Genomic DNA, 24099 nt, shown 5'->3' on the forward strand with positions numbered 1-24099 from the left:
GATCAAAATGTGTAATAACATTATGCAGAATCTGCAAATTAAGCAAATCTAGAAACCAAGCAATTCAGTCTTCTTTTCTCAGGCCTCTATTTGTGCCCAGAGGCGGCAGTTCCTAATTTAGTGGCTTTTTCTTCTAACTTGAGGGAATAGGATAAGTTTATCCTGGTAAAGAGGAGACTATGAGGAGATATGATAGTCATCTTCAGATATCTAAAGGGCTGTCACATGGAGGGTGGAGCAAGCTTGTTGTTGTTTTTTCCCTGGAGGGTAGGACCTGAACCAATGGATACAAGTGACAAGAAAGGAGATTCTGACTAAACATCAGGAAGAACCTTCTGGCAGAAAGAGTTGTTTGACAGTGGAACAAACTCCCTCAGGAGGTGGTGGACTCCCCTTCCTTGGAGGTTTTTAAGCAGAGGGTGGATGACCACCTGCCATGGATGCTTTAGTTGAGATTCCTGCATTGCAGGGACTTGGACTTGATGACCTTCAGGGTCTCTTCCAACTCTATGATTCTATAATTGCTTGTTTGCTTGAAGTAATATTCAGAAAACATTGTTCTGCGTTGCTGTTCAGGTTTACTTGCAGGGCTTCCTTTTTTTACTTCCTCTGGCAAGCTTGCTCCTTCTCCTTCTCCTTCTCCTTCTCTTTCTCTTTCTCTTTCTCTTTCTCTTTCTCTTTCTCTTTCTCCCTTCTCCTTCTCCTTCTCCTTCTCCTTCTTCTTCATTGACTTTGTTAGTCATGCCCAGGGAACACAAAGCTACTAAAGACCAAACCAACAGGCAAACTTCCGCCCAACATAGATACATTAAGACCAAGAGGAAAAATAAATACATTAGAAACATCCTGCCCACTTTAAAAAGGTCATAGGTAGTTAAAGGCCCAAGGTCTGGTTATAGAAAGTTTTTGCCTGGCACCTAAAGATATATAAGGATGTCGCCAGGCAAGTCTTCCTAGAAAGAGCATTCCACAAGGGAAGTCACTGCAGAGAAGGCCCATTCTCTTGTTGCCACCCTCTGGACCTTTTGTGAAGGGGGCACGTGAAGGTCCTCAGATGTGACTGCAGGTTCTGGACTGTTTCATATATGGAGGTACTTTGAGGTACCTCCATATATTTTGAGGTCTTTGAGGTACTGCAGTTTTTTTATACTGCTAAACATGTTGCTGCTGCTGTTGACTCGAGATTATGCCTAGAGCCCATAGGCAAATATAATATTCCTGATCTACTGACCTAAGAACATCAGGGAGCATGTTGCAGCATAGTGGTCCTTCCTCCGCCTGTCTCTTGTGCAAATGCCCTCTCTTTTTGCATTAATTAGCGCTTGTATAGTGTTGTGTTTGTGTCAGCGCAGAGTTATAAACTGCTTAGCATTACCAATACTGTATTAAAAACAATGGGCCAGATGACCTAGAGCCAGTGGAAAGCTGCTTCTCCCCTCTCCAAGGAAGAACATCATGGAAAGAGGGAGATTAGTCTGGCCCCATCCTTCAGCCAGAGAAAGGACAGCTCACCTTGCCCAAAAGAGCACTTTGTAACAAGAACTAGTGTCCGCTCACTTATCCACACTTCGTCTTGTCCTGCTGAACAGCAATGCAGGTACTTTAAATAAATGCCATAGCCATTATTAAAGATGTAGCACTATGCCATAATATAAAACCTACCATGGAAGGAGAGGGCAAGGGAGTTCATGAGTCCTATGACACATTCCCAATCTCTTTATAGCATTTAAGAGATTGGGAATGCCAGGTCTGCACTAGACTTCATATAAGCAGCTAAGAACTCTTATTATGGCTACAGTTATTTTGGTGGAGCAGGGCAAATCATTGAAGTATGCACATGAAACCAGAGCCCAGGAGGTGGGTTACATTTGTCCAACAATATCTTATTACAAGATCATTCTCCGGCAATTGTATAAGGTGTTATAAACTATGCAGATAAAGTTGTTTCCATTCTGTTGTACAGGCTTCCAGCACGTATGGTGGCTTTTAGACATTATCTTGGAAATAAGAGAGCAAACTCTTGAAAAGCAAAATAGCATTGTGCATATTGTTCAGGGATTGCCAGTGCTTGAAAGATAGGGAAGGCTCTCAGTAATAGATGGATGCTTGCTAACTGCTTGAAAATATCTCAGTTTTAATTGCTGTTGTAATGACCAAACTGGCTCTTCCTTTATTGTGTAATGTGTATTTCATTCCCTCGAAATAATTTCTTCAAACTATTTGCAGGAACTGGATGGAGTAATTATTCTGGTGAAAGAATGCGAGATGTCATCAGATGGGAAGGGTACTTTCTGTTGTGCTCAGGCAGTAAAATGATCCTAGAGGGTTGTTCAAGTTTATGAATTAACTTTTTGTATCCCATGCAGCCTGACCTGATTACTTGGAGTGGGCGGGGGTTATACAAATAAATTAAGTTAATATGAGTTTTTATTTGTTTTTAGTTGACTGTTAAGTTTGTTATGCAGAGTTCTTCCTGAGATCCATGCACTGAAGGTCTCTCTGTTTACTTCTAGTAGGCCCACTGGAAAAGCATAGAAGAGTAATACTTGGCTTACTTGCCAAAGTCAGACATAATGGCGAACAATTATTTCACACTGCCTGAGTGAGCCTTAGGCTTGTGTCCTCTCTCCTTCCCTCTCATTGCCCCATGTTTTATTTTTGTGGCAAACTGCAGCTTGCCATTGCACCCAGACTAGTAAACAATAATTTGTGCTTGCCCTCCAAACCAGAATTGGAAACTACAATATGATTGTGGGGGAAGAGGCAGAGAAGGAAGCAAGTGAGCCTGAAGCTCACTCACGTAATGCCAAGCCATAGTGGCCCAGTCCTCATGTAAATCCATCTGTTATCCTCAGTTTGGATAAAGTGCCTGTTGTCAGCAAGCCTTTCACAGGCAACATTGTAGTACTTATTTCTGTACAGAAATAAACCTGTTGTTCACCAAGGGTAACTCATGACTGCTATTGATGCTGTGATTAGCTGCTGTAAGTTTTTATTGGATTTTTAAAAATTGTTCCTATTTTGCACTTTCTCATATGGCAATAGCAGTTTAATTGTTCCTATGGATCCATGTCCTTTAAAGGACTTGCAATAAAAACAGACCTCACCCTGGATGCAGAAGGAGAGATAAGGGGCATGGGAGCAGCCACAAAGTTTAGTTTCAACTATTGCTAGCCAGTTTTAGGCCATTTATTTTGGAATATCAAAATATTAACTAAAAAGCAGAGCCCTACCTTTTAAAATCTGTGAAATGCAGGTAATTGCGGTGTAAATGAATCTAGAAGGCTGAGGTGAGCCTTTATCAGTGATGTGGTTTGCACATAACACCAAGTTACAGTATAGCCAAAGTGTGGTTTGTTTGAACTTTGAAGCCCAGCAGAGTAACCATAGTTTGCTTTCTGGCAACAGCCCGCAATGTGAAACCACATTTTTTGGTTTTTTAACCATGGCCTGTTTTAACTATGGCTTGGCATTATGCCTGAACCTAACAGCCTTACTTAACTATCATTTGTTTGACCCCCACCATCCCTGATGCTTGCCAAGCTACAGAGGCATGAGGCAACAGCATCTGGAAAACAAACCAAGCTTTGGATAAATAACCCATGCCTGCTTGCTTTGTATGTGGGACAACTTGTGGTTCTCTGAACAATTGCAATCATATGCTGTTTGAAAGTTAATCCAGCAAAGATACTACATGGCACCTTGCATTAGGAAATAATCATTGTCATTAATTGGTAAACAGTGACTGTTTTCTGAGGTACTTTCCTTTACTCTGAGGTGGGGCATCTTGCTGTGTTTTCATGAAATAAGGCTATTGTTAGTACAGTACTTAGCTTCATCGTTTTTCACACTTTCTGCAGTGCTGGTATGCAGTGTAGCTGCAAACAGTTTTATCCTTCACACCAACTTAATTCTCTGAACTTTTATGAGAACTGAAGTTTTTGTACTACTCTTATAAGCATGTGACAGTTATGGACTCCAAATTGCTGCAAAGTGACTTTGACATTGTCATCCTCTGATTTTTATGTGGAATTCAATTTGGAGCAAAAATACAAGACTTCTGCATCCTTTACTTGTGCAAAATACAAATTATGTGAGCACTGCAAACTTACGTCCCCAAACTGTAAACCAAAATGAAAAACAGTGACAAACATATTTTCTTTCTAATTATGAAAAGAGCTGCTAGCTGAAGCTGTTCTCAAGAGTAGTGCAATATGCCTCTTTAAAAAGGAGTAGAAATTTTGTTTTGGCCGCAGCATAAATATACATCTATACCTAGGGGCACACCGTCTGGACCCCAACTTGTGGTCCCCATTGAAGCCTCGCTTACCAGGGGTTTTGCATCTTCCATTGAGATCTGCCTCACTTAACAGGGTCTCAGGAAGGTTGCATGAAGCCTCTGGAGGCCTCCATGTGATTTCATGGGGCTCTCATGAGAATCTGAAAGCTGCCACAGCTGCTTCTCTTTGCTCCTCCAGTGGTGGTGGCGGCATGCCTGCAGAGGCACCCCTTGAATTCCACCTCAGGGGGAGGGAGGAAGCGAGCGAGCGAGAAGGCAGGAGAGGGGAGTGGCCCTTTTCACATGTCGCAGTAAGCCATAGTTACATACACTGACTGCTTTCATATGGCATGATAAACCATAGTTCATGGTTTACAGTACTTTAATTGTGAAGATAGGTCCTGCTTCACTTCCCTCTGAGTGAAAGCAACGAAATATATTCCTGGTGTAGCATTCAAACTAGCAATTGTAGTTTGTTTTGCTCCAAACAAGCCATGATGTACAGCAAAGCTTTTTGGCTTACCAGTATCATGTTGTGTGAAAGCAATCAACATGTTTGTAACTTTTATTTATTTACAACATTTTTGTCTGTCCATTAACAAAAAAAACTAGGTGGTGTACAGTTGTGTTTTAAAAAACAAAACAAAACAACAACCTTAAAACATAAAATGCAGCATGGACATATCACTACCAAATTTAAACCAGCATCAGCATGAAGCTGGCAACAGAAAACAATAGTGCCAAAGATCTATAAAGCTCTAAAACTTAAGTAAACAAGTTTTTAAAAATGTTTTCAATTAAGTAATGCCATTTTCAACACACTGCCTCTTTCCCTGAACATTACATCTTCATGTAATAACAGTGTTACCTCAAATGTATTTATTTTCAACAAGAAAAACATGTTCCTTTGACTGCTTTGGTACTGCCTATGTATGCTAAATTAATGCTTTGCTTTCTTTTTTCTCTTTCTCAGTACGTTTCTGTACCTGAAATTCCTGGTAGTTTGGGCCCTTGTGCTGCTGGCTGATTTTGTTTTGGAATTCAGATTTGAATATCTGTGGCCATTCTGGCTTTTCATCAGGAGTGTTTATGATTCCTTCAGATACCAGGGATTGGTATGTATAACATAAAAGTGCTGGTGTGTGTGTGTGTACCAGTTTTGGTCACTTTCACATTAAACCCTAGCTTAGTGAGATGTGATGAGCTTCAGTAAACCTCAGGATTGCGTAGTTTACTTTTCTTCCTCCTGTACTGCTAAGATGAGTAGTTCAGAAGCTTTTCCTTAAGTATGGTTGGTTTGTGTCATCAGGGTCAAACAATAGTTATTAACTATGAAGCCAGTCATTTAAATTATTGTACTGTACTCCTTTTAAAGGTTTTTCAACACTGCTGTCCATTGCCCTGATGTTTTGCGAGAGGGTGGTATATAAATACTTTTATAAATAAATAAAAATAATAAATAAAGCTGGCTTTTAAAAACTAACTGTAGTTATTAACCACAGTTCCAAATCTGGATGACATGGCAAGCTGTGGTTAAGCAAAAGCAAAAACGAAAGCTTCTGCGCATTCCCTCCCAGCTGGTCTGAGACCAAGTCTTGCTGCAGCTCGTTCCTAATAAACTGTAGTTTGTCATAATATGTGAATGTGGTCGTTCTCTCTAAGCCTAACCACAGGGTTGGCTGAGAGGCTAAAATGGAGCAGGGGACCATGAGCTCCTGGGACAAAAGTGCAATCCATCAGTCAATCAATTTCACAATGGTTGGCATGATTTTTCTTCACTAATGCTGTTGATGGAGCAGCAGGCTTGCACACTGCAAGGAGACAAAAACTTCTGATAAGTATGTTTTTGCTCAAACTGCAATAACGTAGTCTTCAGACACACTTATGCCATCTTTGCTGTTACAGTTAGTCCTCTGGATATGGTGTCAGAAAGACCACAACACATGACAAAAAGCATGTTTTTTAAAAATTGGGTGTATCTGGTTTGTGTGATAAGTTGAGGAGTAACTGATATGAATCTATGGTAAAAGAAATGCCCATTTACAATGCAGTAGTAATCAGAAACAATGGTAACAGGAAAATATTGATAATAAAATACTTGCCATTCATATAAAAGATTCATAAAAAATTAAAAGTTTAAATAAGAAACCATTGCAATGCATTGTTTGAAGACTGTTCAGTGCAATTATTTTTAAATTTTAACATACTCTTTCTTCTGCCCCTCTCCCTTTTCTGTAGGCCTTTTCAGTATTTTTCGTCTGTGTAGCATTTACATCAAATATCATATGTCTGCTCTTCATACCAATACAGTGGTTGTTTTTTGCTGCCAGCACGTATGTTTGGGTACAGTATGTCTGGCACACAGGTAGGTCACATTCTTTCCACTAAATGGTAAATGTAAATCTTAGAGCATGATGCAAAATAATGGTTACTGGTTATTTTCTCAAAAGCCACATGTAGTCACAGTTAGATCAGCCTACTGTTGTTTAATTTGGTAGTACAGAATTCAAATTGTCTTTATATATTTGAGTTTAGTCTTCAAATATACAATGTAGCCTTCAGGTTTAACATTTCCCAGTCCTCAACAATACTGGATATGTTTTATATTTTTGCTGCCATGGGCTCTTTTGAGAGGTAGGATGGGATATAGATATAATAATATAATAAAATAAACAAGCTTGCTTATATGAGAATGAACTCAGGAGTCTGAGGCCTGGTACTCAGTGTATTGTGAACTGCACTACAGCATTTTTAGCATTAGGGATCTTGGCCTTTCAGGGTATGCATTTTCTTCTTTCTTTCAGGGCATACTTTCCACATTTACTTGCATGCTGTAGAACTTATGCATTGCATAGGATTCTAGTGCGTATTCTAAGTTACATGCTCAGATCATGCAGGACACTGCTCTGCCTGTTGAATCTCCTGGCAATCTGCAAAATCTGAACTGTGTCTTAGAACACATTCCAGGGGAAACTTCTACTAATTGGCAAGTTGTCTTTCAGGGACGTTTGCCTACTATGACTGCTTTTTTTCTTACTTAAGAATCTTAGATTTCTGATAGATAGTTTGCAAACATAAGGAGATCTCCTCGAGGAAGATACAAAATTGTTTCATACACATACTTATGGTGATGATTCATATTCTACTAGCAGCACAGGTACCCTTTCCCCATAACTTCTTCCAGCACCGTGTTGATAACAATTGGGTGCAGAAACCATGTAGGTGGCTTTTTAAATAGCCACTTGTTTGGCTGCCTGTGGTCAATGAGAATTGTCTCCAGGCAACCATAGAGAGCAGCTTTGGACAACTGGAAGTGTGTTGGTTCTTAAAAGCTGTTGATGTGCCACAAATAACTTCACATATTTTTATTTAATATGGTCTGAAAAAGTCTTTCAGGCTTGTCTTATATGCAGTGAGAAACCATTGCTTTCCACTACAAGAATGAATAGTGATGCTGTCTCTTCTTTCATACCTGCAAGGAGGAGACACTTTCGATTTTAAATGAACCATCATTCCCTGTCACATTTGTTATGGAACTCTCATTTCTTTAAACCATGGTGTGCTGGAACAGAACCATGGTTTGAAGGTGGTTTGTTCTCACCAGCCCTAGTTTCAGCAAACCACAGTTCCCTGATGTCACAGGAGCCGTAGCTTAGTTTAAAACAGAAAGCAACAGCTTTCAGTCTCCTTCTTGCGGGTGTGAAAGATGGAGAGAGAGAGCACGTACTTTCTCTTAAACATACTATTTGTATCAGACAGAGCCTTCAGTGAACTCTCTTCAGTGACTGCTGAAAACATTTTTGCTTAGACAAGGCTACCCAGATGTCTAGAATGCTGATGTGTTTTTAGTTGATTGATGGTTTAAATTTTTTGAATGTTTTAAGTAGTTGTTTTAATTTTTTTACTAATAATATTATTGCTTTTTTCTTTATATAAACTACTTTGAAGAATTTTACAATCAAGCAATGTATAGATTTAAATAAATAAATAAATAAATAAATAAATAAATACATACATACATACATACATACATACAATGACACCTCAACCTGTGAGAGGTCTACTGCCGGTATTACCAGTCAGCAACCATCACCTGAGGAATTTCATTCTGCGACTCTGTATTCTCACATTCACAAATGTAATCTAGTTCTTGCTATGAAAAACTTGAGATAAACAAGGTGGGAATTGACTTTGTCCAACTACAATGGATAATCAACAATATATTTAATTGTCCTTCTAAACAGCAATAACAAGTTTACTCAGTCAATTAGATAATCAGAATAAAATAGACAAAGTGCTGTTCTCTAATTTATGGAAGCTAACTTCCCCCAAGCACTAAATGAAAGATTCAGACCTTAAAGTCATATACATATTTGTTAAGGGAGTACTAATTTCCTTATTTTCCTAGGACTTCACCTTTTCTTTCAATCTATTGTCTTCATTTAATTTCTAACCACCTTCAAACTGCTTACAGAACACATCTCCATAGCCAGCTGGTTTCAAAAGGGAAATGCATTTTAGTTCTAGCTCTATCATAACAAAGCTTTTTATTTTATTTTTCTTAGTTTATAAAAGCCATGTCTTAAGACTTCCTTTTGGATGTTTATGATGCTTGATTTCTGCCTTTCTGTCTCCAACAGAGAGGGGCGTGTGCTTACCAACAGTATCGCTGTGGATACTATTTGTTTATATTGAAGCAGCAATTAGATTTAAGGATCTCAAAAACTTTCATGTAGACCTTTGTCGACCTTTCGCTGCACACTGGTAAGTGTTCCTTCGCTGTCACTGTTTTTCTTTTTCTTTGTAGTATTCTCTCAGATTTATGATCTCATCTGTTATTCCTAAACAGACTGTACTTTAACCATCAAAGGTGTCAAGCATGTTACAATTGCATTTGTGAAAACTTAATTCTTCAGTGTTCTTTGAACTGAATAGTATGTCATAACAGAGGTAGATTTCTCTCTGTCAGAATGGCCAGGTGGGGGAGCTTCCCAGACATTCATGCTGAACCCTCATAAGCACTTTCTATAGATATAGCAATGTGCTGCTTTTTAAACTTGTGGTTTATTCATGGGCTATTTGCAAAAGGACTTTTAAACAGCAATGCCTGTTCCCAATAACAGAGCAGACACACAGAGTAAAACTTACCAGTCGATGATCAGGGATAAAATCCTGCTAAGTGGAGGTTAAATCCTGCTGCTTTGGCTGCCTGCACCAGCAGGGCAGCTGGGGCACACAGCCAATGTAGAATGAAGCCCTATGCAACAGCTGGTACAATCTTCTCATCAGAATGACATCAGCTGATTAGTGAGTGGGCCTCATGAGCCAAATTTGTCCCCTAGCAAGCCAAGATTGACACATAGGCTGGAGGTTCCCTACCCTTGGTTTAAGCCCTAACCCTATCCCCTGGATAGCTCAGTCAGTTAGAGCGTGGTAATGGCACGGTTGCAGGTTTGATCCCCCTGCATTGCAGGGGGTTAGACTAGATGATCCTCGGGATCCCTTCTATGAAGTGATCCATCCTCCAGACACCTATTAATTATGGTTAACTTTAACCCTGACTTAGTGTGGAAGGATAAATAATCACCATCTATTATATAATGGTCTGAAGACCTTAGTTCCTTTACAACAGTTGAATGTACTTTCTATAATTATGTTATCAACTTTGTTTGGATACCTGTTCAGATATTTGGATGACATATATTGATCTGTGTGTGCAAATTAAGTTTGATGTTTTTGTTGTGTTGTGTTTCTTTGTTTATTTTTTTCTCCCCCTTTTTTGTTTGTTCTTTCTTTAATAAATTGGGAATAAGAGAATTAGTTTAAAAAACACCAATTCTTAGCATGATAACCAGGCCACTGTACTAGTGCTGCTTGTGATTTCTCCTTGCAATTTTACATGGCCAGTGTGTGCTGTGTATTGGGGGACTTTTACATATTTAATTTGGCTTTTTTACCCAATATATAATTTCCTTTTAAAATTGCTGCCCATTACCCAACAGCTTGCCTTCTTTACAGTTACAATTTTAAAAACTTGGTTACTGAATTTATTTGTCACTTTCATAGAGGTTACAATTGCATTAATTGTTAGGGAAGTTCTTCTGAAGTCAACATGGTTCAGTTGGTGGAATGAAGCCATGGACCACACCTTTTATTTAAATTAGTGGGTTGTAAAACTATAATTAATTTGGTTAATTAATGTAATTAAATGTAGAAAATTAATGTACAGTGGTACCTCGGGTTACATACGCTTCAGGTTACAGACGCTTCAGGTTACAGACTCCACTAACCCAGAAATAGTACCTTGGATTAAGAACTTTGCTTCAGGATTAAAACAGAAAGCGTGCTCTGGCGGCCCGGTGGCAGCAGGAGGCCCCATTAGCTAAAGTGGTGCTTCAGGTTAAGAACAGTTTCAGGTTAAGAACGGACCTCCAGAACTAATTAAATTCTTAACCCGAGGTACCACTTTACTGTTTTAATATAATGTATGAGGTCCAACATGGTGAATGCCAAGTGCAATTTTTAAAAAAGCTTACTTAAATTCCTTCAGACACCTCCTAGCTGAAAATGTAACTTTTTCTGACTGCTCTGGATTCCTACTTTCTGTTAGCTGGTTCATCAGAGTGAAGTTTATTGTTGCCTTTTCATCTTTAACCCCAACATTCATCCAAGGAGCATACATTTCTCCCCCCACCAACGCCATTTTGTCCTCACAATAACTCTGTGATGTATGTTAGACTGAGGGAGAGTGCTGGCTCACAGTTTCCCCATGAGGTTTTGGCCACCTGGGTCATAACTTCAATACATGGATCAATTTTTTTCATAAGGGTAGCACAATGCTCTGCCATCCTTGGAGCAAAACAGCTACCCCACAAGCATTGCCGGCACTGTCCCTGCTAAGTGTTAAATGTGGTGATAGACTGACTGTGCAAAGGCTGCCATGGTGCTCTTGTGATCTGAAAACTATGGAACTGATGAAGCTAAACACTTAAGCCAGATGACTTGAGCAAGGGACATCTCTTCCCCCACCCCACCCCGGTTCCTTATTTCACATTTTCTAGGCTGTGCTGCCATGTGTGTTCACCTGTTTAATGTAACTATCTTGTTTAGCTCTGATCTCATCACCCAGTAATGCTGCCAACACCATCAATAAATGATACATATAAGATTTTGCTCTGTCATTTCTCTTGATAGCCTGCAGTGGAGTTATTCATGGTCCTAATCCAGAAGTACATTTCTCTTCATACAATTTGAAGTGTGATTATTTATAAGTGAATAGCAGGGCCATGCTGTTTTCTGTAGACAACTGTTTCTGATAAAGAATGTAATCCTGATTATGTTTTGTGGCATGCTGGGCATTTTATTAGTTTGCTTGTATTGTCTATGTTAACAAAGTCCCCTCTTCTCTTTCTCTCTCTAGTATTGGCTATCCTGTTGTGACTTTGGGCTTCGGCTTCAAAAGTTATGTCAGCTATAAAATGCGATTAAGAAAACAGAAGGAAGTGCAGAAAGAGAACGAATTTTACATGCAGCTTCTTCAGCAAGCTTTGCCCCCGGAACAACAGATGCTACAAAGGCAAGAGCGAGAAGCAGAGGAAGGTAAGTTTTTGCTTAGCACAGACCTGGGGCAGGCATAATGGTTTGCAAATTTAGAACCAGCCTTGTTACTCTGCCTTTTCCCCACTCTTCCTGCTCTTAACCACGGGTTCTCAATCCAGATGCACCAACACAATCCACTCTTAACATAAACAATTGGTATTGTCTCTGTGCAATCATGTTATTGGGTTCTGCACCTATGCAGGATGTCTTTGGAAACCTCCCTACTCGTCTCCTCTCCTTTGGAGGCAACCATTGACCACTTTAAGCATCCCCAAGAGAGATGAGGGCTTTCCCATTCAGTTCTCATCTGACCACCACAATAGCAGCATAGCTGGAGACTTTCCTTGGAACTCTTTTCTTATTTATTCATTTGGCTTATTAATACTCCACTTTCTGTATGTTAAGAAGAGATTCTGAAGCTGTTAGCTGTTTTATATTCTTGATTTCAATAAGATCAGTGAATTACTTTTCCTAGGGCAGGGTGAATATTTGTGTGTGTGTTTGGGACTCTAGAATTTTCTCAGTCAATTCAATTAAGCAAATTAAAAAACTTTTTTGATTTTTTAAAAGGATTACCTAATTAATCAGGCAGTGGAATTTATAAAGTATTTTAAAAATACAAGTATTTATAAAAACTGCATGTGAAAAGCACGACCTTAACCTCCTTAGCTCTCCTCCGTCAGGCAGGAGGGACTCCTCTGCTATGACACACAGGTTGGACATTAAATAATGGGAAGGTGCCTTTTGATTCCAAACAATCATTTTTAACATATGAAAATTTAATTAACCATAAATCATGCAATGAATAATATTTATTTAGCTAGGCACCCTACTTTTTCCTTTTGGGGAAGCAGGTTAAATGAGCTTTCCTTAGTATTTTAAATCTTGCTGAATATTTAAAGTTTATGAAAGTAGTTGCTGTATTGATTCCTGGGTTTATGCATCATGAGAACAGTCATATTGCAGACAACTCTTCAGGGTGCTTCACTGGAGAAATGTACTAGACTAGGGATGTGCAACAAAATGTTGTAGTGTGTAGTGCTGTTGTTTAGGATTGCAGCCAATCCATTTCATTCTGTCCCCCAACTCAGTTTTCTGTATTTTCCTCTTAATAGTCAATTAGTATTCTGTGACTGCTGAGCACACTCAGACTTCACTGGGGTGTGTCTAGGTTCTCTCCACCACACCAAACCCCAAAAAACAATTATATGTTTTTTTCCAAATAATTTTGGACTTCTTGGCTGAACCCCACCACCCTTGTGTGAAGAAAGTGTTGTTTTTACTACTCACAGCACTCACAGTCTAAACATAGGAAATTGTGAGACTAGTGATACAATATTTCCTATATGTCCTGTATGAGTTTTCTGTGTGTTGAAAGAAACTGCTTGTTTATTTGTTTTCATATCCTTAATATAAATGGCGAGGAGGACATGAGGTTGAGAATATGTGATACTTCTTATTTAAGTTTTAAATATTGCCTCTTTTCTTTCTATTTTGGTACTTCAGCAGCCAAAGGATTGTCTGATATGGATTCCTCTATACTTTTGCAACACAATGGAGGCATTCCAGCCAATAAAAAGTTATCTTCAACATTACCGGAACTTGAATATAGAGAAAAAGGAAAAGAAAAAGATAAGGATGCCAAAAAACATAACCTTGGAATAAATAACAATATTTTGCAACCTGTAGACTCTAAAATACAAGAAATTGAATACATGGAGAACCATATCAACAGTAAAAGATTGAATAATGATCTTGTGGGAAGTACAGAAAACCTCTTAAAAGAGGACTCATGCACTGCATCATCCAAAAATTACAAAAATGCTAGTGGAGTTGTGAACTCCTCACCTCGCAGCCACAGTGCAACTAACGGGAGCATCCCTTCTGCATCAGCTAAGAATGATAAAAAACAGAAATGCACTAGCAAAAGCCCCAGTGCGCATAAAGACTTAATGGAAAATTGTATTCCCAATAACCAGCTAAGCAAACCAGATGCACTGGTAAGGTAAGGTTGATATGTTAGTGACCTAGTTTCCTCTCGACTCTTACTTTCTCGCTGTTTCTTTTCCCAGTAAGTTAAAATGTCTTTAAAGGATTTGGGCTTGTGCATGGTTCGGATTGGGTTCAATCTATTCCTGCAGTATTGTTGTGCGATCAATATCTAAAGAAATGAACTAGGAGTCTCTGAGTTCTGTTCCTAGTTATGGCGTTAACTACAGTAAGCTTACTTGGTGCAGAATTACACAACTATTTTTTTCCTGTGGTCTGCATAGGAAGGAATAATTAATTTTGGGGATTGGGCTAATGAGCACAGTTTCTTATATTTGCCTGTGCTTTGCATGCATTTGTATCTGGAAATACTTCTTACTTTTTCTAGTAGTGTCTTTCTTGAGGTATACAAAAATTAATGTTATTTCTTGAATATTCCTCACATGCGAGAGCTGAATAATTCTGGATTAAAGGATACCATCACATTTTCAAAACCAGATTAAAGACCCTGCTTCCTAATACAACAGGATTTTGACATGCTATAGTCTTCAAGATGAAAGAATTTATTGGTTTTGTGTGTGTAAATGTTTCTTCCTGGAGTAGAATTGCAAGTGATGCATATACAGTGCACTTTATAGAAATGCTTGCTAGTAAATTCATCCCGTGGGTGGGAAGAGTGATGGAGAGTAAACTTTATTAGCCATAAAATATGTACTGGAATTTATATAGAATATTTAAACCAGAAGTTACATCTTGGTTTCCTAAGATTAATTTGAGATTAAAGGCTTGGTCTGGGGGCAATTGTGACTGTTGCTAAAACAACATTCATGCAAAACCTAAAATAAAAACGCTAGAACCCCAAAACCATAGTTGACTAGACCACTCAACATGTTGACAGTTCTGTCACTTTCTGGTGAGTATGGCAAGCAGAGTCTAAGCCTTTCTCCAGCTTTGAGCTGGGATTGTTCCAGTAACTGCATTGCTCTGCTCTCAGAAGCACCATGCAACTACATAGATTCTCACACTCTCCACATTCAAACTGGAATAAAAGGCTGAGGCTTGTTGTTTTGGGTGCTGGGCTGCGTAGGAGCTTGGAGTGCCTTGGCAGCCCAGCACAAAAACAATCCCCTGCCTGAGTCCAAGTTTAGAACTGAAGAGGCGGACAAAGATCATCCCCGTGGTTGCAGGAGTAGACTGACACAACTGTGAGGGCAATACTCTTCTATCTTTAGCTCCTAACTCAGAGCTGGGGATGGCGGTAGGGGCTTCCCCCTCACCTTGTACATACATATTTGGCAGTGGGACTTGCTTCTAAGGATATAGAATAATAGCGTCAAAGAGCATACTGTTATGGGTTTGCAGGGAGCCAGGATCCCCGGATATTCCTGGGTGCCAGGTTCTCCCCATAATTTCTGAAATGTGGGGGTTGAAGTCAAGCCAGCTTCCCCAGGAGCTGGGCTTAAAGTGGTGCCATGCAAGAACGAAGACAAGTGAATTGAAAAGTAGAACAAAGGTTCACAACATATTTTCAGAGACACCAGTCCCCAACTCTGCTTTATTATTAAAGCAGAAGTATAGGCATTTCCAGATTATTTTACCTGTGGTATATATGATAAACGACTCCATGCTGAACTTAAGCAGGTTTGGGTCTGTTCAGTGACTGGGTGGGAGGCCGCTTGGAACTCAGGGCAGCAAGCGTGGGGTTTCTATGATAGAAGAAAAGTGGGATAGAAATGTACTTTAAGTAAATAACATTAAAAAATAAAATTCAAAACAGCTTCCAAAAAACAAAAACATAATTTAAAATACCATAAAATTACTAAAGACAAACTCAATAAAACCAGTAGAAAAGAGCAAAGCATTAAATGATAAGTAGCATAACAAAATCTGAATAGCAGTACTGACATCAGACTTTGTGGTTTGTTAAAAGTGCAATTATTATTATTATTATTATTATTATTATTATTATTATTATTATTATTCAAAACAGTTTTAACCTGTGCCCTAAAACTACAGAGCCAGCACAAGGTGAACATGTCAGGTGAGGGTGCTGCACCATTGGGATGCTGCCTCAGAAATGCCCCTCCTTCCAGTCACCCTATACTAACTTTCAAAACTGGGGCACCAAGAGGAAGGCTTTGAGGATCTTAAATGACCTAGCATCCTTTGACAATTAACATGGAAGAAAAGCACTGAAATGTGAAACACTGTACAGTATTAGTTTGCCTCTGTAACTGAGATTTAGCAGCTAAAAGCAAAACATTTGCAGAACAATTATCAGCCAGTGTTCAGTGTACCATCATTGTTCTGATTATTACTGCTGTTTGTGTTGCTTTGGTGCAGAGAGCATGTATCGCAGCAGCATCCTTTTTCTGCATTTGTAGCTGTTTTCATTCACCTGTGGCACCGTAAAAACAATGTTTCTGAATATGGGAAGCAGTGAAAAGAGTCTATTATTTGTCAGTTTGCAGTAACTTATTGAAAAAGAAATTATTATTTTTTGTCATTTGTGATACAGTGTGTGTTGTAAAGCACCAGGACGCAACTGGGCCTTGTAGAACTGTTATAAAAAAAGAACAATTGTACAAGGCACAGTTGCATCCTGGTGCTTTACAACACACACTGTAGCACAAATGACACACACACACACACATATATATATATGTATATATTTCAATAAGTTATATTTTTATTGTATTTTATTTGTAATTCACCAGGAACAATGTAGCTATGAGCAGAAATTAGCTGAAAGTCCCTCTAGGATCATACCCACCGAGGAGTTCCCAACAGAGATAATCCCTGAGCCCCCTTTTGGCATGGGTCTTTCCAGCCCCCTCTTGAATTCAAAACACTTCCAATTCTTCCTTTTAAGTTGAATTACCTAATTTCATTTTTAAGTTCAGGTGATTGACAGTTAGGCACTTCTGCCCACCTGTCAAAAGCTGCCCTCGAAAGTCCGGCAGGTTCTGGATTCAGTTCTGTAATCATTACAGCATCACAATCACTTTAATAGAAGTAGAAGCAATAGATTCCAATATGCCTTGTATGTAGAATCTTTGCTGGGAGTTTAGGACTGCTGGCCTCCTCCAGCTGCCTGTGACACTTTAAGACCAACTATTAACACATTTCATAAAAGAGCTGATTTCCTAGGGCATTGCAAGCTCAACATGTGGATAATGTAAGTTGCTGGCAATGTGTATTTACTAACTTAGAAATTATCTATACCAGGCATAGGCAAACTCAGCCCTCCAGATGTTTTTTGAGACTACAACTCCCATCATCCCTGACCTCTGGTCTTGTTAGCTAGGGATGATGGGAGTTGTAGTCCCAAAACATCCAGAGGGCTGAGTTTGCCTATGCCTGATCTATACCAATTAATGTGCTCAAAAAGGCTACTTTAAATTATATGCCGTACTATAAACCATTTCTGGCAAACAAAGCGTTTAAGGATGTAGCAAAACTTTAATCTAGAGAGTCTTTGTAAGATTAGAATGAAAGCGAAAACCTTGTAATACAGATAAAGAAAGGGCTTCTACAGAGAAGGGTAATAGAACTTATATTCTGGCTGGTGTGTGATACCCTGCTAGATGTAAGAACAATAGGAAATTTTGAGCCTCCAGCTGGGATGAAATGCTGATCGGATAACTTGATTACTGAGGGCTGGTGTACAGGTGTAATATTAGCTAACCATTAACCAGGGTTAGGAGGCTAGGGTTCAGGGAATAGAATGACATGCCCTCCCCTCACTTGCACACCCCCCCCCCCAGTTTCTTTTACCTTAGTTCAACCCTGTCTTCTAAACACTAATTTTGGAGAGCCCCAAATTTCTAGAAATAATATTGCTCAATGGCAATGACAAGCCTAGGTATGCATGTGATACAGAGGACACTGCCGGAAGGGATGTAATGGGCAATCCTGAAGATCCTCAATCCCCCCCAAAAAGTTCAACCAGCCCTGAAAATCTCAAGTTTTAGGTTTATGTACTATGTCCACACTTGCCAGCTATATGGGATAGAATTAGGGAGCTACCTTCCAGAAAACTGTGGGAAAGTGAAACATTTATCCATCTGAAATCTATATAAAGTCAGAGCTTTGGACCTTTCCTGGGAATGGATTCAGTAATTTGAGTTCTACCACTGAGAATATCCTACTTCTGAGCATCTGCAGAATTGAACTCATGAAGGTGTGGAATGTTAAACTGGGACTCTACAAAGGGTCTAGGTGAAGCAGATGGACACATGCCAACAAAACAAGCAACCCAATCCCTGTTGGAGTGTTTAAGCAACACACTGAGGGGGTGTTTAAGGGGAGCCCATGCCCCAGTCCTGCCCCAGCACCCCCATCCCATGTGCCCTGCCCCATCCCTGCACAGAATTTCCTGTATTGAGTGGGAAACGGGGCTGCAAAGTGTGTTAGTACAGTGGTACCTCGGGTTAAGTACTTAATTCGTTCCGGAGGTCCGTTCTTAACCTGAAACTGTTCTTAACCTGAAGCACCACTTTAGCTAATGGGGCCTCCTGCTGCCGCCACGCCGCCGGAGCCCAATTACTGAAGCACTATTTCTTGGTTAGTGGAGTGTGTAACCTGAAGCATATGTAACCTGAAGTGTATGTAACCCGAGGTACCACTGTAGCTTCTGCATGATCATTCAGCTGAATGGAGTTAGAACCCCCCTTCAGATGCATAGCTCTCTCACAGGGACTGAAATGTTGTGAAAAAAACTTGCATACATGGCCACTGCACTCGTCACATTTTCACTTTTGAATGCCTGAAAAGGAATTGAGGGTGTAGCAATTAGGGACGGACAGCTATGTCAATATGTGTGCCGTGCCACCCCCTTCTTTACTTCTGTGGTAATCTGCACTTTTTTTAAAAAAAATTGTCTCAAAATACTTGTTTGTTTAAATGCATATTTTCCTGGTTATCGCTGCTGCTGAGGACCACATTGTGACTTTCAAAGAAGTGTGACATCTGTTGGGTAGCTAAGTTCCAGTGTGCACACCAGTCCAAGGGCATTCATGAAGACTGAATTCCTCAAGCATTCCCTGATAGCAGTGTGTGAATGAAAGGCGTAATGATATGGGGGCTGGGCCTGGCTTGATTCCTCACTTTCCCTTTCATAAACTTTTGAGTAGCTTGTGATAACACAATACGACAGACTTGCATGGTCTCCTGTTTTGTTGGGAATCATGCCAAAAAACCCCAGCACTAACTGATTTTCCAGTTTACAGCAATCTTGCAGTTTGAGACTGGTCACTTTAGAAAAATAAATAAATCTGGACCTACCTGATAACCACAGCCAGAATTTTAGGCCTAGGATTTTTTTTTCTGTTTTGCATTTGTTTTAAACACAAAAAACAAATCATGCTTGCTCAGTATAGGCTCATATTCTCTTTTTTCACACCTAAACATGACTGTTGTGTTGCCAGAGTCAGGCTGCAACTGTGTTTCACCCTTTCACCTTCAACTTGAGTTGCACCATTGGGTGTGAATTGAACTCTGAAGGAAACTGGAGCCATTTGTGCTTTGAAGCGGGGAGGAGGGGCAGGCAGCCAGGACTGAAAACCATTTTCATGTGCAATTCACTTGCAAGTTTTTTGTTCCTTCCAGTGCTTGACTTCTAAAAGGAAAGGTGCCAAAGTTTAATTGCTTAGAAATCTAATTCTCTGGCTGTGAAGTTTCGGCCCTGAATAATGGCTCTCTGTGTGTGTTTGCACGCACCAAACTAGATCTAATGGTGGCAGCTGCACTTGTTTATATGTCTGCCCCTTTCATAGGAGCCAACTCCTAGAGGCCAAGGTCCCTTTGGCCTCCCCAATAAAATAGTTGAGGGGGCCAGCCCCCCCCTCGGTTGATAGGCACTGCCATTCAAAGGGTGTGTGCACACCATGCCTTGTGAACGATTATGCAGGGTGGGGCTTACCTGCCCCCCTTTATGTATAAAGCAAAGAGGAGCATGTAATTTTTATACCAAAGGGAGCATGACAAGTGAAGGGTGCTGAATCCTGCCCCTCATCTTTACATTTGGGGCCAGCTCCAGGACTGAGGGGGCTGTCACCAAAGTATCCTTTGGTGCACCCCCTCCTATGTTGATGAGCCCTGGCAGGTTTACCTGGTAGGGGAGGTTGGCAGCATTCTGATAGGCAGCTGGTTATGAACGCTGCCACTTTAATTTTCTGCAATGCTCCAGAGTGATGGTACATCAGGAACATTGTAGAAAATTAAAACAGTGGCTCCTAGGCATCATTTGAGAGACCTACCTGGGCTCTTAGTGCAGTGTAATGACGGTACTTTGCTTTCCTGCCTTCCTGCCTGCCTGCCTGCTTTTGATCACACCAGTCACTTCTCTTGCAGTCTGATTCCAGTGCCAGATAAGCCACAAGGCTGGGAGGAAAGTGCCTGCAACGACTGCCCATGTTGAGGTTAGATTCATGATGGGGCAACATCCAGCTATGTTCTCTTGCTTGTCCTTTTTGGTGTAATACTTTGGTTCTCCTCCTACTATACAGTGGTGCCTCGCAAGACGAAAATAATCCATTCCGCGAGTCTCTTCGTCTAGCGGTTTTTTCGTCTTGCGAAGCAACCCTATTAGCGGATTAGCGCTATTAGCGGTTTAGCGGCTATTAAAGGCTTAGCGGCTTAGTGGCTAAAAGGCTATTAGCGGCTTAGCGGCTTAGAAAAAGGGAGGGAAGCGAAAAAAATCGCAAGACGTTTTCGTCTTGCGAAGCAAGCCCATGGGGAAATTCGTCTTGCGAAGCACATCGGAAAACGGAAAACCCTTTCGTCTAGCGGGTTTTTCATCTTGCGAGTCATTCGTCTTGCGGGGCACCACTGTACATGAGCAGAAACAACACATGAATAAACAGACTGGACTGTTCCCATCATGTCTAATTTGGCCTTGAAAATATAGAGCAAGTGGTTTATTCCTCTTTGATGAGAGACAGGCCTTCTTCTATCTGCTCAAAGTCACCGTCTGGTCTCAGGGAATTTCACCTTTGTAACTGTATCTGAGAAAAAGATACAAAATGCTGACCTTTCATTCATACATATATTTTTAAGAATCTTGCATATGTGTAAAGGGCTACATGGAAACCTGCCCTTTAATAAAATGGGGTAATTCCAAACCAGCAATTTTCCACCTCTGCGTGTTTTTTAGAAAAGACATTTGGACTTAAACTGCTGCAGGCTACCTGTGTGCCAGAAATTACTAAAGTAAGCATGTGTGGGCAGGCAACTAGTAGCTTTTATGGACTTACTTGCAAGGCTAGAATCCAGTTCTATATACAAGCAGTTCTGACAGCCAATTTATAGAGTTTTCAGTAAATTAATAAAGAGCCATTGAAGATGAACTGTGTTCCAAAAAATATATTAAATCAAGCACCCTTGGCAAGCAACATACATTTTGATGGGTTTAAGTAGCTTTTTATCTCAAAATGGCAAGAAAACATTTTTTATAAGTGCTGCATTTTATTTTAATGATTGATAGTGCCTTGATGAATAAAGTCAATTGCCTATGCTGGTAATTGGTTGTGCATATGTTACTGTTTTTCTTTATTTGTATCTCCCTTAATAGCACATACCGGGCTCTCAAACCAGTTCACACCCGTTGCTCGGTCCCTGCTCCTGCCAACCTAGCCGTTCGAAAGCACGTCAAAGTGCAAGTAGATAAATAGGTACCGCTCCAGCGGGAAGGTAAATGGCATTTCCGTGCATTGCTCTGGTTTGCCAGAAGCGGCTTAGACATGCTGGCCACATGACCCGGAAGCTGCATGCCGGCTCCCTCGGCCAATAAAGCGAGATGAGCGGCGCAACCCCAGAGTCCGCGACTGGACCTAATGGTCAGGGGTCCCTTTACCTTTTTTTACAGTCAATTACCAGCAGAATATCTTTTGAGAATGTCCTTTGAGGTCCTGTTCTCTGTCCCATCCCTCTCTTTCCGTCTTTCGGCTATAGGTAAAGGTAGTTTCAAGGATATATTATCCCCTTCAATCATAAGCACAATTTTTTTGCTTACAGTATAACCTTGTACTTCAGGTACAAAATACCAGACACATTCACATTCTCAAAACCACATTCATGGAGTCCATGTGATTGGGGAGGTCGTGGTGGGGAATTTTAGGGGAGAATTGACAGAAGGGTAGTGCTAAATTCCCTTCAACACCCATCAGTTCTTCCTGGCAGATATCCTTCTCTGGCAATCTTTCCCTCAGTCAGGCTTGATCCTGGTTTCATAGACTAAGGGAGGGGAAATTATTACCCATTTGCAATGAGAATTAGCAGACAGGGAAAAGAGTTACGGTAATATACAACCATTTATTTCAGTGGCATTAATCACAACCAAATATGCAATCCTAAAATCCCCCTCAATTTGATGAGACACTCAAATGTAGATTAGGAAAGCAGAAAGAGGAAAGTTGCTGTTGGTTGGTTGGTTAGTTGGTTAGTTGGTTGCTTGCTTAATGCACTGTAACTCAGAATTGGCTTTGGACATGGAAAATGAAAGTTCAAATTCCCATTGTAATACTTGATGAATGGCTGTGGACAATTTGCTCCCTTTTGGCCTAACTCATTTAAAAGTATTGTATCTGACTTGTATCTGACAGGGGTAAGACTTGTATCTGACAGGGGTACCATCTGTTTGGTGGCCAGTGGGTAGAGTCACACACCCCAGACACATTTAATTGTACTTGCCGCAGGCATTGGCCCATGTGCTTGTAGCGTGCGTGTGTAATACTTATAGGAAAAATGGCTTTATTCATGGGCCATGTCCTGTATAAATTGACCCCAAGATGCCTTTCTGAAGTCCTTGGTTGCAGAGTAGGAAACAGATGTAGCTACCTCCAGCAATTTCCCCTAAATTAGTTACTATTTCAGCAATAAATAATCTCTCTCTTTAAAGAAAGTCGCAGATCACACTATGGTAATGTTTGTCATTCGAAATTTTAGTTATCTGAAAGTAAAATAATTATACCCAAACCTCACTGCATAAATGCTGATTCAGATATCTTAACAGCCAGAGTTTGCCCACTTCCTTACTTGTTTGTCTTTTGCTGGCTGCCTGCAGCAGTTTAGGGCAGAAACCAGGGAGGGAGGGAGTTTGGACAATTCATGGGTTAGAAATGTCCCCATAGGAAATAATGGAAATCATCAGCTCGTTATACAAATGCTCAGCTAACGAATGATTTCTTAGGAACTCACTGTGTTCAGATAGTGGTACGTATGTGTATAAGCCAATATATTCTTGCCCTTTACCCTCTTTTGTTGACTATTCCACCCACAACCACCTAAGGGTCTCTAGATCTCTTAAATGAGGAGTAAGGAAGTTTTTTCATCCAAAGGCCACATGCCCTTCTGTGCAGCTTTCTTTGTACTACATGTCCCTTGTGGGAGGACCAGAGGCAAAAGTGGCTAGAGCAACAAATTACCTTTCTATAGTAGGCTAGTTTCTGTACTGAGACTCTCACACTCCTCTCTGTTCCAAGGAGGAGAAAGGCATTATCAAAGCTGAATGACACATTCCAGCCAGGCAAAAACAGTAGTGGGTCAAAGCAGGGCCTAGGGAGAGTCCAGAGGGCCTTATTTGGCCTTTGGGCCTGAAGTTCCTCATCCATGTCTTAAATAATTCTGTCCATTCTCCTCTTCTTGGAACACCATTCCATAACACTTTCATCTCTCCCACTTTTGAGCTGCAAGCTTTTTGGGTCAAAGAACTATCACCTTTTCATTTATTTTTTAAAGGCCAGAATGCACTAGTGGTGCTGTACACATCATATACCTCTTCATAAGGTATCTTTAGAATAGAGAATGCTAGCAATATCCATACTTTAAAATTGCATTGAAAATGGATTTGTTCTTCCTATTTTCTTCAATATCCGTATTATGAAATAAAGTTTATTTACAAGCATTTTGTGCTCTGTAGGCCAATATTGGTTTCAAAGGAAGAAATGTTCTTTTTCTGGTATATAATTCTTATACTGCTGGTTGTTTTCAAGCCAAACTTTGCTGGATGTTTTCATGTTATATTTATAAGAGATGCACATCTCAGGAACTGTGCAGCCCAGGTTACTTATCTCTTGAGTAATCAGCTAAAACGTTGAAATCGGTTGTGTTTTGTAATGGCTCCCACAGTGGACTTTTATTGTTACAACTAATGAAGCAAGTAATATCTGCTATTAGCTTAAAATATAGGGTATTTCAGTTATGTAATAATGTACAATTGAAGGTAAGATTTA

At 40.2% G+C, this 24099-nt stretch overlaps 1 protein-coding gene across 1 annotated transcript in view; it reads left to right on the forward strand.

The window, feature by feature from the left end:
* Positions 1 to 24099, forward strand: part of MACO1 (macoilin 1) — a 64090-nt gene that overhangs the window by 19617 nt on the left and 20374 nt on the right. Inside the window, exons 2-6 of the mRNA XM_083511955.1 lie at positions 5253 to 5394; positions 6518 to 6644; positions 8920 to 9043; positions 11700 to 11878; positions 13385 to 13883. Coding sequence (XP_083368081.1) covers positions 5253 to 5394; positions 6518 to 6644; positions 8920 to 9043; positions 11700 to 11878; positions 13385 to 13883 — 1071 coding nt within the window. The remainder of the gene's footprint in view (positions 1 to 5252; positions 5395 to 6517; positions 6645 to 8919; positions 9044 to 11699; positions 11879 to 13384; positions 13884 to 24099) is intronic.

Source organism: Podarcis liolepis, assembly GCF_965112155.1.
Source record: "Podarcis liolepis genome assembly, chromosome: 7".
Classification (NCBI taxonomy): Eukaryota; Metazoa; Chordata; class Lepidosauria; order Squamata; family Lacertidae; genus Podarcis; species Podarcis liolepis.